At 46.9% G+C, this 16,802-nt stretch overlaps 1 protein-coding gene across 4 annotated transcripts in view; it reads left to right on the top strand.

Annotated features, from left to right (window-relative positions):
* UBA6 (ubiquitin like modifier activating enzyme 6) overlaps positions 1-16,802 on the top strand; it is a 610,892-nt gene that overhangs the window by 468,365 nt on the left and 125,725 nt on the right. For all 4 annotated transcript variants that reach the window (XM_069235825.1, XM_069235816.1, XM_069235844.1 and 1 more), the window contains one exon: positions 451-578. In XM_069235825.1, the coding sequence (XP_069091926.1) occupies positions 451-578 (128 nt within the window). The remainder of the gene's footprint in view (positions 1-450; positions 579-16,802) is intronic.

Below are 16,802 nucleotides of genomic sequence, written 5' to 3'. Positions count from 1 at the left end.
CTGGCCCAGCCGACCAAACTAGGATCGAATCAGACAAGTCAGGTCAGTTCCTCTGGAAAGCCAGTAGAGCTGGGACAGAGTATTTTGTGTTATAGGTGAAACTGTGAGTCCCCTGTGTGAGGAACATCTGAGTGTGAAATGCATGCAACAGTACTAGAAAGGACAGTAGTATCAATGTCTGGAATGTATAATAATGAGGCAGTTTCTCTGCGCAGGCAGTAAGTTTGGGGAAACATTAAGACATAGTTAATTATATGGTAGTTAAGTGCCTCTGTAGAAGATTTGGGATACAGTTGGTTACAAACTCTGCTGGTGTCAGAAAAACGAGTCGGGCACACTGGTTCCGTTGTGAAAAAAAATAATCTCTGCGCCCTCCTCCCTTGCATACTGATCACTTCTGTTGAAGTTTAACAGACCTAGTAATTCTTTTCTCCCCCCCTCATTATATAGGTTTCACTGGAGATGATAAAAATCGCAGCAGGTCATCCGTTTGAAGCTTACAAGAACTGTTTCCTCAATTTAGCTATTCCCATTATCGTGTATACAGAGACCGCTGAAGTAAGAAAAACTCCTATCAGGTAAGAAATATGCTATTCTTCATTTTGCTTCTCAGTATTACAAATGCACTGTTCCCCCATAGCAAGCCTCCCTTTTTATTTTTTTAAAGTCATCCAAACCCTGCATGTAACCTAGTGAAGTATAGGAAGATTTTTAAAATGATTAATGACAATGCCTACATATGCATACAACGCTCTTCTGAGAACTATATTGAAAGATTTGTTAGGATTTTATTTATTGCCCTTAAATTATAATTGATGTTTCACTCTATTGCAAACATAGGTGATAAGATTAAGGGCCACATGTACGTACAGTCCAAATTGTGATTACTTGATTGCAGTGTTTTGCAAAATGCAATTAGGTAATTGCTAATTGGCATGTACGTTGCAAAACGCAATTCTGTTTGTTATTCGCAGCTCACGCGAGTCTCATTTTTTAGAAAAAGCAATTTGCAATTACCCAAATTGCAACCACAGTTGCAAATTGCGAATGTAATTTAAAAACAAGAAACACTTCTTGGTCCAGGTTTCATACCCTGAAGCTCATACCCCTGAACCAGAAAGTGTTTCTCATTGGCTGTCAGTGAAGCTGAGAGAGCGTGGAGGAGCAACAACCTACTTCGGAGAACAGCTGCCTGTTGTACCTTAAACAACCCCTCCTCCCCTTTTCCAAAGCGTGGCAAGCCAGGAAGGCGATAGTGAGACATGGGTCAGGAAAAGAAAAATTATATTCTCTGAAAAGGAGATTGAATCCTAACTGAGGATTGCTGCACCCACCATGATTATCTGTTTGGGAAAGCCTCCACGACTGTCCCTGAGGCACAGAAAAAAAATTGCAGTGAAATGCAGGGAAAATAAACTCAGTCGGGGTCACACAGAACTCTGTGGAAGAAATCAGCAAACGATGGGACAACATCATGTCAAGAAGCAACGAAAAGGTGGCCACATGTCTGGCAGAAAGTCGTTCTACATGGGGCGGACCTACCGCAGTACCACCACCTACAGCCATTTAAACACTGGTGGAAGACACCCTTGAGCCAGAGGCAGTTGTTGGATTTGCACAAAAGGACACCTCGAATTCAGGACACAAACAAATAAGTGGACCATGTATAGTGTATCTATTGACCATTATTGTAAATATACAGACACATGAAAAGGGTAGGATAGACTTCAGCCATCCCAGTGCATTATGGGACATTTAGTACATGAAAAATAACTTTATTTTTTACAACTTTAATGTGACAAAACAACAAAGGTATGGTAGGTGGCTCACAATTATATACACAAAATGTAAGTGATATAGTCTTCTGAACCACAGATGAATCTGCACAGCACATAGAAGGGTCAGAGACAGAGGGAGGTTTGGCAACTGTCATGGATGAGGAGGAAGACCTAATTAACACCTAAAATGGAGCCTCCACATCACATAGCCACACCACAAATGCTGTCTTTTCACTACAGCGTTCATCACTAGAGGAGGATGAGGGCCAACCACAGCAATTACTCCTGTAGTGTGACCATGCCACCTGCATCTTCTGGGACATGGTCACCCAAGATGTAGTGCAAGACCGGTGCCACAACCACTTCAATCAAACCCACCATCAGCAGAGGACACACAAGCTGGAAAAGTTCATGTTACGTATTCAGCTCTTGCAACACAAACACATGAAAGTAATGAATCACAAGTTGCAGGGCATGCAAAACAATCTATCTTTTGGTTTTGGAAATGTTGCCAGTCAAATGGCAGAGAAACAATGCCAAATGGACCACAAGATGGACAGCGTGACGGCTGCCCTTGAGAAGTTGTGTCTCCAGCTTGCAGTCAATGTCTCTCCCTTAAATTTTATTTTACACCTCACAGTTGCCATAGTGGTGCACCAATGTAATTCCCTAGTATATGGTACTTGGGTACCTAGAGCATTGGTATATCAGAGGTCCCCATTGGGCTGCAGCAAGTATTGTGCCACCCATGGGGGGGTCATGCAAACTGTGACTACAGGCCTGCAATTGCAGCTTGTGTGAAATGTTGGATGCACCCTTCACCCCAGATAAAAGGTTTACCTTATATTACGGTCACTGCACTCTGACCCTATAAGTCACCAATAAGGTAGGCCCTTTAGCCCAGAGCAGTGTGCATTGCTCTCAGTGTGAGGTCACCCTGCATGAATAAAGCTGCCCCTCCAGACTCCATTTTCTGGGTTTTGTAAGTGTAGGGAAGTGATCTTAAAGTATGTAGTGGACGCTGATCAACACGAGATGTCCATCTACATAATGGCTTCCCAAACCTAGTCATGTTTTGTATCAAACATGTTGGACTCATGCATCTACACTGATTTTGCTGCCAGCTGCATAATACCATGTACTCTGGGGGTTACCTAGAGTATTCCCCCAAATCTGCCTGTACAGCCTTGCAGGGTCTGCATGCTAGCCCATGCTGCTGCCAACCCCAAAAACTGTTTTGCCCGCCTGCTGCTAAGCCTAACTCGAGCAGGGGAAGGCAGAACAAAGGATTTTCTTACCACCTCTCCTTTAGAAATAATTGGCTCTGGGCTGGGGTGGGGGTGCCTCTCAGAGCCATCAGACTGCTTTGAAGGGCACATTTGGTGCCCTCCTTGCATAAACCGGTTTATTCCAGTGCAGAAGCACCCGGCTCCTGCTCTGGTGCAAAACCACACAAAGGACAGGGGTGTGACCACCCCCGTATCTACCTCCTCCCATAGGGAGTTACCCAGTGCTCTGCCAGGTGGCCACTTGTTTCTGCTATTTTGAAAGTAAGATGAGGAGAGGCCACTGGGAGCATCTGAATGGTTAGTCCATCTGGGGTACGTCCCTGACCCCCTTTGATAAGAGGTTATTGCAGTTAATGTCTAACCCCCTTACTAGGTTACTTAAGGGCCCCCCAAGGGAGCGACCCCAGATATATCTGCAAGACTTCAGGAACTCTCCGCACGTCTCCTCTGCAAAACACTTCTGCAACCTGACCCTGAGTTACTTTGGGGTCCCCAAAATTCTGCAACACTCCATACGACACGCATTCTTGCATTTCCCAAGGCTTGGTGGTTCTGCTGACCTTTGACCCCTCTGCAATCCAATGGCTGGCATGGGACAGCTTGTGGGCGACTCCTGGGATCCTCCTCCATCATCTAGACTCCACAGCTGCACTTCTTTGACCAGCGTCCAACAAGAAAAGCATGCCCAAGAATGGTGGGCGTTGCCCCCGGCACCGCCTTGGCATTTCTGGGTGGTCTGGACTTTGTCCTCTCTTTTCTTAGGTCCTCTTTTTCCATACACCATGCCTGGTTTCCAACAACCTGGTCCATGGGTCATGACAGCAGCTGTACAACTCGTGTCCCCCTTGACTTCACTGGGATGTTCCGACACAAATTCACCCCTATGAACCTGGGCTCCCTGGTGTAGGTACTCCGCTTCTCTTGGTGGGGACACTTTTGAAACCACCCTTATTTCAACAGGTTTCCTCAGAGTCTGCTGGGACGAGTCCTAGAACACGAAATCCCAAACCACAACTTCCCCATGTTATCCAATGGACACTGACCCGGGGTTGCAACTCTTCACACGAGCACCTGAGGAATCCTATCTAATTACCTTTGGTGTTTTAGTGCTTCCCCAGACCTAAGGGTCCTTGGCTGGTAGTCTTGGTTAGTAGTGACTTTCACAGTCTGTTTTTTTTTTCTTTTTCTTTAAGTACATGGTTTGCCCCATTCCCCCATCCCCCCCAAAAAAAATAATGCCCATGTTATTTTATGCTTTAAGTTACCTGTTTCTAAGTATATTTTTGTATGTCCATATCGCTGTTTAGGAAATATACCAAGGTTAGTTTAGTGTTTGTGTTATAATAAATAATACATTCTTTTTCTAACACTGATGTAGTTGTTTCCTGTGTGCACATCACTGCCTGACCTGTGTGGTATCTGCAACTGCTTTACACCCTCCTGGATAAGACTTAGCTGCTCTCCCTAGCTACCCTCTGAGAGCTCTGGTTATCTAGAATCACTTGCACTATCACTAAGGGTTGCCTGGACTCAGTACAGGGTGCCTCACCTCTAGGTGTACACTATATACTGAGCCAGCCTCCGACAGAAGGACTGAAAAAACTACAGGTCAAAATGGGACACTTTAGTGGCGATATGTCGAGGTGGTTGCAACAAATCCCATCTGCAGTCGAGGCAATGCAGCCTGACCGCATGGCAGGTGTCACTGCTAGAGAAAGTCTGGAGAGTGAGGACCTATCTAGCATTAGCAATGTGGCCACTACAGATACCAGGCCAATTAGATGCAGCGGTAGCTGGGCACATGCTGCCACACAACCGCAAGGAAAACCATCAGCCCATAGTGGCAGGAAACATTGGGGGTGATTCTGACCCCGGTGGTACAAGACCGCCGGGGCCAGGGTCGGCGGGAGCACCGCCGACAGTCCGGCGGTGCCCTGCAGGGCATTCTGACCGCGGCGGTTCAGCCGCGGTCAGAAGAGGCAAACCGGCGGTCTCCCGCCGGTTTACCGCTGCCCTTAGAATCCCCCATGGCGGCGCAGCTTGCTGCGCCGCCATGGGGGATTCTGACACCCCCTACCGCCATCCTGTTCCTGGCGGTTCGCCCGCCAGGAACAGGATGGCGGTAGGGGGTGCCGCGGGGCCCCTGGGGGCCCCCGTAAGAGGGCCCCACAAAGTATTTTAGTGTCTGCTAAGCAGACACTGAAATACGCGACGGGTGCAAACTGCACCCGTCGCACCCCTGCAACTACGCCGGCTCAATTCTGAGCCGGCGTCCTCGTTGCAGGGGCATTTCCTCTGGGCCGGCGGGCGCTCTTTTGGAGAGCGCCCGCCGGCCCAGAGGAAATGTCTAAATGGCCGCCGCGGTCTTTTGACCGCGGTGCGGTCATTCAGCGGCGGTACCTTGGCGGACGGCCTCCGCCGTCCGCCAGGGTCAAAATCAGGCCCATTGTGTTTTATGGTTTAGTTTGCATTCTTTAAGGTTGCTCATATCTGGTGACATTACCAGCAGAGCAGTATTTCATGTAAATCTGTTTGTTTCACACTATAACAAGTACTTGACATTAAAGTAAATTTAGGTTTCAATCATCAACCTAGTTGTGTGTTATTTGACCATGCACAGTTTATTTTTAGTGTTGACTTACCTCCCAAAGTAATGTGTGGTAATGTCGTCCCTGTGCCTTCTCCCCTCCACTGCTCTGCTCTCATCTACAGGGTGCAGCACTGGTGGCACAGGATCATCATCCTTGGAATCTGAGGCTGACAATCGATGTGTGGGCCTCTCGTGGTGGCAATATTGTGTAGGACGGCGCACATTGCTACAATCTTACAAGCCATTTCTGGATCATATTGTAAGGCATCCACTCCTTTGTGTAGGCACTATAAACAAGCTTTCAGTGGGCCAAATATCAGCTCAGTCACACTCCTGGTGCGATGATGGTATTGTTATATTGCCGTTCATTTTGGGTGGTTGTGGCAAGGTGTGAGGATCCATGGACGTAGGGCATACTCGCTATCACCAGCAAAACAGACATTGGTGCGAGGCTACATAATAATTAGACTAGGTGACAACACACACATATCTGTATGGCCATTTCTTTGCTGTAACTAATAGATAACCATCATCAAACTCCCCTCTTTCCAGCCGTCTGTATAATCTGCCGTGCCTAAACATGAAGGCGTCATGGGTGCTTCTTGGATATTGTGACACATATCAGTAATGGTATGTTTGGCATTACAAACCACTTACATTTTAAAGGGGAATGCATATGTTTCCTGTTCCTGAAAATATATTCCAGATTAAATGGGGGACATATAGGCATTTGTCCCATCTTTCACCCTTGGACATGGGGAAAATTAGCAGTTCTGTAAAAGAGTAATTTTGTACTTTGCATTTCCTGCGCATTCCTGGGTAGGTAAATATGGTGCTGAATGTAGAGCAGCATGGCATCCAGGAATGTACAGAAGAAACATGAAATTGCACTTTGAGACATCCCTCCTGTTACAGAAATCACACCCTGGTAACTGCCAGAGGCCAATAGGTGTAAAAAGCACTACATCTGAACAAGAGTTGGGATTGAATTGCTGCGCTTTGTCCTGCGTTCTAGATGAGACTGTAGTAGAGCAGTTATCTCTAGTATGACATTGCTGCTTAGCCTGGATTTGTCAAATATTTCTTCCTCTGTTGAAAAATAATCAGCCTGACTGAACAGCTTCTCTTGTCTCTGCCTCCTCCTCTGCTGGTCAGCCAGTATTCACATCCTACTTGCTATCAGGTACAGAGTGGCTATTGTGGAAACTGATGATGCATCCTGGGCCATCTTTTATACTTTGCACTCAGTTTCCACCTGGTCTGAATTAGTGATAAATTGCGTGTGGGAATATGCCCTTTTGTGACTGTTCGCTATATGTGACTGCCTCTAACATGCCGTTAGCGAATCACAACTAGGGATTTCGGAATTGCAATTTTTCTAATATCCTACACTAAAAGTACAGACTCGCAAAACAGTCCAATCACAAATTTCTGATTATGAATGGCTTTTGTACATAGTAAAATGCCATTTTCGAATTTGCAAAGCACTTTGCAACCGTTTTGCGAGTCGATATTTTCCCGTACATGTTGCCCCAATTATGTCTTATATCGGGAGAATACATATAACGTTAAGCATATCTGTATTCAAAATGTCTTCTGGCAAATTCCTTATCTTAAAAATTCTCCTCAAACCTTTAAGTTGGATCTGAAATAGTTGTACAGGCACATCTGCATTGCAAAATGTAGCGCTTGAGTATGGTGTTGTCAATATCTTTAAGGCTCTGCCTATGCCCATAATGGCAGTTTCTTTTTCTTAACCAAAGGGCAACTTCTCTGAGATTTAACACGCTATTTTTGTTTAAAAACTCAGTATCATCTTGAACACCCTTGTGGTTTAAGTCTGTGAGACCTACAAGAAGCCTATGTCTGGGATGAGTCAGAATGTGGTATGTATGAGGTGACTGGACATTGAGAATGATGCGAGGCCAGTGACTTTTTTGCTTAAAGAGAGAGAGGAACACCTTTCATTGGCCTCTCACCAGCATTTCCAAATCACTTTTGTTCTAAGGGATTTTACAGCTCAAGGAGCCAGTCTTTCATAATTCAGAAGATTTCTCATGGCAGAAAAAGAAAATGCAAGATTGTTCCTCCTCACACCTCTAATCGACTCCTAATAGGAGAAAGCTCCATACTGGGATATCTTATTATTTGCCTTACGCCCCCATGCCTATCCCAGAGCTGCAGAAGTCTCAGTCTAAACCAAATATTGCCTTTCTGTTCCCGGTGTGCACTGTGGTGCAGGTGGATAAGCTTTTAGGGTTGTAGTGCTTCACATATTGAGGCCCTTGTTTCTGCTCTCAAGTACTGCTGGTTTTACTCTTCCTGCTCAATTGACAGTGCCATGGCTGCATTTGCCCCACGCCGTGGCCAAGTTCAGTCTACAGCTCTAGAACAGCCATCCTTGGCTTCAGGGGTCTGATAGCAGATCTTATGTGCAGCACTGGATTCATTCTCACGAGACATCCAGGGATAAGGCGTTCACCAGTTAGAGACACTATTTAGGTCATACTATGCCGGAGGAAGTTTTCTGCAGTATCCCACCAATAGTGTGGATGATAAATTGAAAGCATGCAGTATACTGTCTTCCTGGTTTGCCTCTGAGATCTTAGGCTTCAGGGCATCAGTTAATTCCTGCATTTTCTCCTGCTGTTACCATATCATGTGCGAGATTGTGAGATTAGTGGCAGTTCACCTGCCTTGCAACATGAGAGCAGTTTGTATATCTGGTCAAAGATGTACTGGAAAAACAGAAACTGATGTTGTTGACCAGTCTGTGGGTATTGGATTGTCAGGCAAAGTTCATGGATAGTGCATGAAGTTCTATTAAGGATTAACAGGCCTGTCAAATGAACATGTCCTCTCTCCTTTGATGGCAAAAAGTTGTTCTGGGAGCATGGTGGCTCTTTGTAGCCTTTCAAACAAAGCAGAGGCACTGCCTGCTTTTCAGATGACTTTTCCCTTATTAGGCACCTCCTTTAACAACACAGTAAGTTTTGGTAGGCACTACTAACCACAGATTACAGACCTTCTGAATTGTGCTAGACTGGATCCGGCAATGTTTATAGCAATTCCCTGGCGAGTCAACAGATGGCGTCATGTGGCTCCACATCGGGTCCATCCCACCCTGGACATTATGTTGGGCCCCTGTAACTGCATCACCTCCGTGGGCTGTCACTTCCTTTCATTCCACACCTTCTGATGCGGTTACAGAGCTTGTCATTTCTGACAGAGATATTCCATATTAAACAACAGGGTTTAAACCGCTTCGAGCCTGTAACCGACAAATGTATTTCACAAACACCCATGACACCTGCCTTTGGTGCCTTAGCACTAGACACGAGTCGAAGTTGTGTGACTGCTGTAAGAGTATGAATAAGAATGCCATCCAAGAATGTGAGGCAAAGTTAGCCATTGCCCATCTAAGGGAGAAACTGTCCTGGTCAAAGTCACAGGTGTGGGCCTGTTCCCAAGGTTGCTGCCATGAAAGTTCTTTGTCAATGTCATGCGGTTCAGGTAAGTCCAAAAGGTTGCATAAAAGGCATAAATTGTCTGGAAATTACTCTCTGTCCCACCACTTCCACAATTTAGAGTTGTGCGACGAACCATGCACCTCTTCGCCACTAAGCCAGGCTCCCTCAGCAGAGACCATACAATGCTGATCCCACTTCAGCCCGACCCTGAATGGACAGCAATACTGCACTTAAAAGAGCTAAACTTGTCCTATGAAAATGTTTTGATGCCTCACCAGATCCCTTTGGAGTGCCTTAAGGCCCTGGGGATCAGTGATGGCCTCCAGTTGCTTTACCGCTGTCTGGTTCATTCCCGACGCAGACTGTACCACTCAACCTCCAACCGAGGTTAAATGCTTCTTCGTATCCAACTCCACCATCTCCCTTGTCTGGTGACATATCTGATGCCAACCTCCTTTGGACTGGGCCCCACCAATATCGGTTATGACATTGTGACTGATGTTGTTGCCAGCGCCACAGCAGACATCACATACCCACTACGTAAAGCCAGTACCAACATCACCTATGCTGGAATTGCAGTGGATTGTCTTGTTTGACTCCAAGGGGCATGCTGTACCTCCCAGATCTCAACAGTATGGCCACTCAGAATCAGATTCCTGTATACCACGTCTTGGTGATGGAGGTCATGCCCATGAAGAGTACTATGAATATTATAGTGATGGTAACCACTTTGATGATTTGCAGGATGCCAGTGGTCCCAACAGCTCACCAGATAATGACCTTTCTTCCCCTACTCCGGCAAGGGCTTCTAAGGAGTCTGCCTGCTTTGCTACTGTCATAAGCACTAGACCTCACTCTACCCACTCAAGAGGTCAAACCTAATGTAACAACAGAGGTCTTGAACCTCAGACATTCCAGTCAGGAACGCCCTACTGATGTTCAACAAAACCCTCACTGATGTCCTGCTGGATAGCTGTGCCAAGTCAGGATCTTGCCCCCCCCATCTGAATAGACTGGTGGCAAGGGAACACAGACCCCCTTTCGGTGACCCAGATTTTATACTCCAACAACTTACTGCTTAGAGCCTGGTGGTTCAAGCCTCCACTAACTGGCTAAAACCCAATGCATTCCCTACCCCCCCCCCATCTGGCAGGGAATCAAAGTGGATAGAAACATTCACCAAGAGACTTTTCTCCAGGAAGCTGGTTCTTAATATGGTGCACTAAAATGGAGTACACTGTGCAGGGAGCCCAGTGGATCCCCAGTTGGTACTGCAGAGGCAAAAGTAGATAGGACTAATGCTCTATTTGTGGTAGTGTGGGCGAGCAGGTAGGCTTATCAGAGGGTAGTGCTAAGCATTTGTTGTACTCATTGAGCAAAACATGAGACACACGCTCAAAGAATAAATCTGAGACTTATTTAGAAAAATAATTATTTTTATATATATTTGAAACATATAACAAGAACTTCGGAATCAGGTAAGTAGACTTTAAGCATAAATACGTTGCAGCTTCAGAAATTGACACTTAGTGCAATTGTAATAGGTTATCCTGTGGCAGAAAACAGTGTTAAGCAAACACAGGGTTAACAGAGACTTACAAAGACAATCTCAGGGAGTGAAGTTAAGTACTGCGCACTGATCAGAACCACACCAACAGGTCATACAAGGCAGCACTGGGGCGTCCGGGTGCAGAAGTGCAATAAGACGTCCGGTGCCCAGTGGTTTCCTATGGGAGTTTGGTCCTCTTGAAGACAGGCTGCAGGCTCTGGCTAGGAAGCAAGTCAGGGACAACAAGCAGGTAGGTCGTAGACTTGGGGTGCTCGGGGATATAGGTGCACCTTTGGTCCTCTTCTCCTGTGCCCCGGTGTGACAAATGCAGGGGTATCTTTAGGTGTTGGGTTTTCACATCCGGGAGCACTCGCAGTCTGGGGGTCCTATGTTTTGAGGCTGCAGGTGTTGTCGGGAAGTCCGGCAAGGTTGAACCCAGGGTGGACTCAAGCTCTCAGGAGGTGGGAGACGTTGCAGGCACCGTTGAGCCACCTCATCTGGGGTCAGGGGTCACGGGTGCAACAGTTGAGGAATTGTTGGATTTACTCTCACAACAAGCCTGTGGGAGAGAGGGCCAGAGTGCAGAGGCTGCAAGTGTCTCGGAGATTCTAAGATGGATGAGACCACACTGAACTCAGTCTCTGGGCAGATGGGGACCCACATCACCGCTGGTTGGCTTCACCTCGAGTCGTGGAACTCTGGTGCAGTGGTCACTTCTGGTGTTGGGTTGTCAGGGTTCAAAAGCTGCAGAGCCTTTTCTTTGGAGTTTCTTCTTGCAGGGGAAGTCTGCTGCTCACAGGAGGCGTGTCTTTATTGAATGCTGGATGAGTTGGCTTCTTGTGTAGGATAGTTCACAATCAGCTGGCAGACCGGAGGGGCTGGTTCCAGGTCAGCTGCTTCTTCTTTTACTGTTCTGAGGTGCAAAGCTTCTTTTTATGGATTTTCATCGGTTGTCGAAATCTGAGTTCTGTGATTCAGGGGTGCCACCTACATACTAAATTTAGTGATGTTACAAGGAGTGCCAGGCAGTAGCCAATAGGCTGATCGCCTTTAGGGTGGCCACAACCTTCTTATGACCAATTCTGCTGGGAAGTGGGCATAACCCTAACCCTAGTGGCCTAATTCCTTCCACGAAAGATGGAAGAATTTGAAAAGTAGTGTCCATTTCAGCTCATCCACCTACGGGTGTGACTGGCATGAAGTGGGCACTCTAAGTTAACAGATTTTCCTGCCTGTGCTGCCAGCAAAAGTGAGGTGGGGGGGTTTGTTTGAGGTTAGTCATCACTGCCATTTGGAGAGACCTGGGTAGCATTACCAAGGTGGCAAAGCATTTGAAGCTCACTGCAATGGAATATCCATCCTGCCTGGGAAAGGATGTTACACCTCTACCCAGTGCAAGCTTTTATCTTAGGCCCTTGAGAGCACTGGCTCTCACCTGGGGGGGGGGCAGAAACACATCTGTGGTGGCTGAACTGGTCAGGACCAGTCAGTCAACACACTAGTATTTCTTAGGTTTTCAGGGGGCACCTCTAAGGTGCCCTCTGTGTGCATGTTTTAATAAATCCTTCACTAGAGTCATTGAGGTTTTATTATTCTGAGATGTTTGATACCAAACATCCCAGGATTCAGAGAAGCCATCATGTAGCTGGGGATCTCATAATGACCAGTGTCCAGCACAGATTAGAATGCCTTCCCTGTGTGCACTTACTGTCTCAGAATCGACAGAGACATAGCAGGGGCATACCTGCTCATATGCCCTCACATGTGCCTAGATGCACCCAGCCTTAGGGGTGACTTACACCTGGCACGTGCGATGATAGTGGACCTGGCACACAGGGGTATGTGACAGGTTGTGTTTTTAATTTAACCTGCACCAACACATGCAGTCTGCAATACCAGCACTTGTGTGAGTTTGGTGAGGGGGTCCTGGGGTTGGCACAATTGGTGCTGCAGTCCTCAGAGACCTTCCTTAGTACCCCAGGCCCTAGGTACCCGGAGTGCCATTTACTAGGGACTTACAGTGGTAGCTAAAGAGTTTGCCAGTTGTGCAAAACAACTGTGGAGTTTTGGGGAAAGAGGTTTGACACTGGGGACCTGGTTTGCAAATCCAGTGCACTAACAGTTAAAGCCACATCAGAGACTCAAAAAGGGTGCTTCCCTATAGCCAGCCTTCCCTTAGGTAAATAAACACATCCTGCCACCTGGTAAGATATTCACAAGCACTAAAGGGCAAGGTGGTGGACGTCTCACCAGTTGTCCCAGAGGAACTCTGTCCCACCTTGCAAGGTTGATTTTGGACAGACAGTATGCTGCACAATATTCAATGAGAGCTGGCCTAGACACTACCTACTGTAGGGCTGTCATAACCACAATGATGCTATGCAAACACCTGGATTTGCTCCACTGACATTTACTTTAGACTTCCAGCAGTCCTTGATGAATATATCTGTAAATAGCTCTAGGCTGTTCGGAGCAAAGGCTGACTCCTCCTTGGAACTCTTTAAAGACGGTGAGATCACTACACACTCTCTAGGCCTAGCTCTGCCCCTTGAGGCTTTTGTAGGGACTACCAGAAAAAGCAATGCCAATACTGGCCACAGCAAGAACAGGTGCCAGCCCTTTTGAGGGCGAGGCCCGGGATCTGGTCAGCAGTTTTCAGGCCTCTAGGGGCAATGTGCTACCCAGACCCCAACAATTCCCCATGCATCCCATGCAAAATCGATTTAATTTGTAATTGACGGTGCACAATCAGCCAGTAGTAGGTCGTATCAGCTTCCACTTCCACTGCTGATGGAGCATTACGTCCAATCAGTGAGTGCTCCAGATTGTGCAAAACGGATACTCCCTACACCTACTGTCCCATCCCCAGATATGGCACCTGCATGACAACACCTCCCAGAGTACCACTTGTCCATGCTTTGTGGAGAAGTTCAAGTCCTTTTGGCCAAAGGAGCAGTGCAGAGAGTGTCAGTATCAGAAATAGAGACTTATTGCTATTCCTTTTACTACCTGTTGCCAAAGAAGGATGGAGTCCTCTGCTATTTTATGGAACTTTGCCTTCTGAACTTTTTCCTCCAGAAGAAACAAGTTCCAAATGATCACACTGGACCAAGCTCTGAATACCATAAATCTAGAAGAAAAGATAGTTACGCTGGACTTGCATAACGCATATTTTCACATCCCTTTTCTTCAGTCTCAGACGTTACCTTTGATTTCATGTAGGCTAAGAGCACTTTCAGTTCACAGAGTTCCCCTTTGCCTTACCAATGCACCTTGAGTGTTCACAAAGGTGATGGCTGCAGCCCATCAGCAAAGGTTGGGGACACCCGTCTTTCCATATCTCGGCAGCTTGATAAGGTGGGCTTACCAAAAACAGTTGTAAACCACCGCCAGACAACAGCCAACCTGTTGATATCATTGGGTTTTTCCATCAACATGCCTAAGTCACATCGGACTCCTTCAAAACGGCTCCCATTCATTGGAGCCATCCTTCCCTCTCAGCAAATTCAGGACATTTGGGCTATGATCCCGATGTTTCAGTCTTTGACTTGGGTCTTAGTGAGATCGGCTCTGAGGCTTCAGGCCTTTTTGCCTCTTACTTCCTACTTGTGGCACATGGGCTCTGCAGTGAGATCTGAAGTCTCAGTGGGCCCAGCACCAAGAAGACCTATCAGATTCCATCTAGGTGTCGAAGGAGAATGTGAAAGACCTGCAGTGGTGACTGCTCAACTGAAATCGATTGGACCGGTGGAAGACCACTCTCCCTTGACCATCAAGAGCTAACGATTGTGACACATGCGTCGTTGCTGGGTTGGTGAATTTATCTGTGAGAGGTTAATATTAGAGGACTTCGGTCTCTGGCGCCACATCAACTTGTTGGAGTTGCAAGCACTTCAGGTGGCACCTGAACACAGATTCTAAGAAACAACACACCACCATTTAGTATTGCAGAAGCAGGGTGGAGTGGGGTTGTGGGTCTGGTTCCAAGAGGGCCTGCCCCTCTGGAAGTGCCTGAACTCTCTGGGCATGTCCCTGATTTTCCAGCAACTGGCAGGATTTTTAAATGCCAGGGCGGAAAACGTCAGCCTACGGTGCCTTGCAAATCCCAAATGGCAGCTATACAGAGAACCCACAGTGTTAAAACTTTTGTGTATTAGAATTCCCATGCTCCTCCTTCCTCAGAGATGCCTTCCTTCAGCGTGAGGAATCAGGACTCCTATACTTCTTTCCACCCTTCCGCTCAGAGTGCTGAAAATGATCAGTAAAGACCATTCCCAAATCATCCTGGTGAATCTTTACTGGGTGTGGAGGATGTGACACCTGGGACTTCTGGCCATGAACACATGTCCACTAATACTGCTATCCTTTCCAGGCAATCTTCTGTTGCAGCTACAGGGCCAAGTTTTGCACCCGAGCCTGCACAACCTACACCTCATGCACTTGGTAACGATTGACCAGTGACACTTGACCTTTTTCGTGAGGTGGTTGGTGTCATCTTGCCAGCCAGTCATCCATTTACTTAATCTGTTTACTCAGGGCTCTAGGAAGTTTTTTTGCCTGGTGTTCCTCTCAACACATAGAACCCTTGAAAACACAGGTATCAGATGTTCTCCTGTTTTGTCTGTCTTTAGCCAAGTAAGGCCTTGCTGTTGGAACAGTGAAAGGTTACCTTTTAATCCTTTCAGCTTTTTTAAGTTAACTTGATCAGCCATGCCTCTTCACTTGACCTGCTGTGGTGGATTTTTTGAAGGTGCCAATCCACATGTTTACATCAACATCATTTTTTATGCTGCAGTGGAACCTTAATTTGGTACTCGCTTATCGGTTATGGACTCCTTTCGAACCAATGCGTAGCTGTCCTCTGTGCCGCCTTACCATCAAAACAGCAAACCCTTAGCATCATATACATCCTTCTTACCAAATAAATTTGTCATTCGAATAAAAGTAGCATTCCAACCAAAGATAGACATGCCTTTCCACACATGGCAATCCATCACCTTACCAGCTTTCTTTGCATTGTCTTTACCCTCTAAGGAGAATTAGTTCCTTCATCACCTCAAACCAGGGCTCAAACTAGGGAGGGGATGTTTGTGTTCATAACATTACAAGTGCAAACAGGGCTGCTTGTGGAAGGTAGTAAGCAACACCTACGCAAAAGAAAGTTCTAGGATGTGACCCTTTGTTTTCTCCTATGAGAAATTCCCATCCCCTGCATCATATTTAGCAACTTTTAGAGAGCTGCAAGTCCTCACAGCAGACATTTATTAGCTGAGATCTATTTGCAGCCGCTTAACATCATCTGCTACCTTAATTGAATTTCCCCAAATCACCAGACACTGTCAGTATTATGCTTCAGGCTCCATGTAGCCCCCAGCACAACTTCCTGTGACACCCAGCCCTCTGCATGCTTCTCCTGTGGTGTGCGACCCGTCTCCTGCTGTGCTGCGTGGGCTTCTCTGCGACTCCCAGCTCCTCTTCCAGTGGGTCTCCTGTGGGGGCTGCCTCTTCTTCTGTGGACTCTCTGCCTTTCTCTGGGTCCGCCAGGACTCCCCTTGAGGGTTAAGTCTTCCTGGACCTGGACCTTGCAGCTCCACTTTTGCTTCACCACGACTTCTGCCTTTGCCAAGGCTTGTGGATGGCTTTTCCACACCACTGACCGACTGCAATCATCCATCTGGCGTGGGCCGTCGACTGCATCCTCCCAGAACTCTTCACATGCTCCAGGGCTGCATTCCTGACCGTCTTCGTTTACCGTCGACCAACTCCTGCAACCACAGTTGGGTGGGTAGTTGCTCCTGCCCTCACTGGACTCTTCTGTGACTTCTGGACTTGGTCCCCTTCTTCCACAGGCCTTCCTCTTCGGGAATCCACCACTGGTGTCTTGCAGACTTGTCTGGATGTTGCATTTTCTTCTTTTCCTTCCTTTTGGGTAGTTTGGGGGAAATCTAGTAACTTGCCCCTTCTTGCTGGTTGCTGGGGAGCACTGTAGTACTTACTTCTGGGGTTTCCTAGTACCCCCAGCTCCCCTCTAAACATTCCACTTAACTAGGGGGAGGGGTGTTCTGTATTCACATTTTTTTTTTTTTGGTATATGGTTTGGTCTCCCCTAGGGTACTATTGCTATTT

Source organism: Pleurodeles waltl, chromosome 1_2 (assembly GCF_031143425.1).
Source record: "Pleurodeles waltl isolate 20211129_DDA chromosome 1_2, aPleWal1.hap1.20221129, whole genome shotgun sequence".
NCBI classification, from domain to species: domain Eukaryota; kingdom Metazoa; phylum Chordata; class Amphibia; order Caudata; family Salamandridae; genus Pleurodeles; species Pleurodeles waltl.
This window is presented reverse-complemented; position numbering and strand designations above follow the sequence as displayed.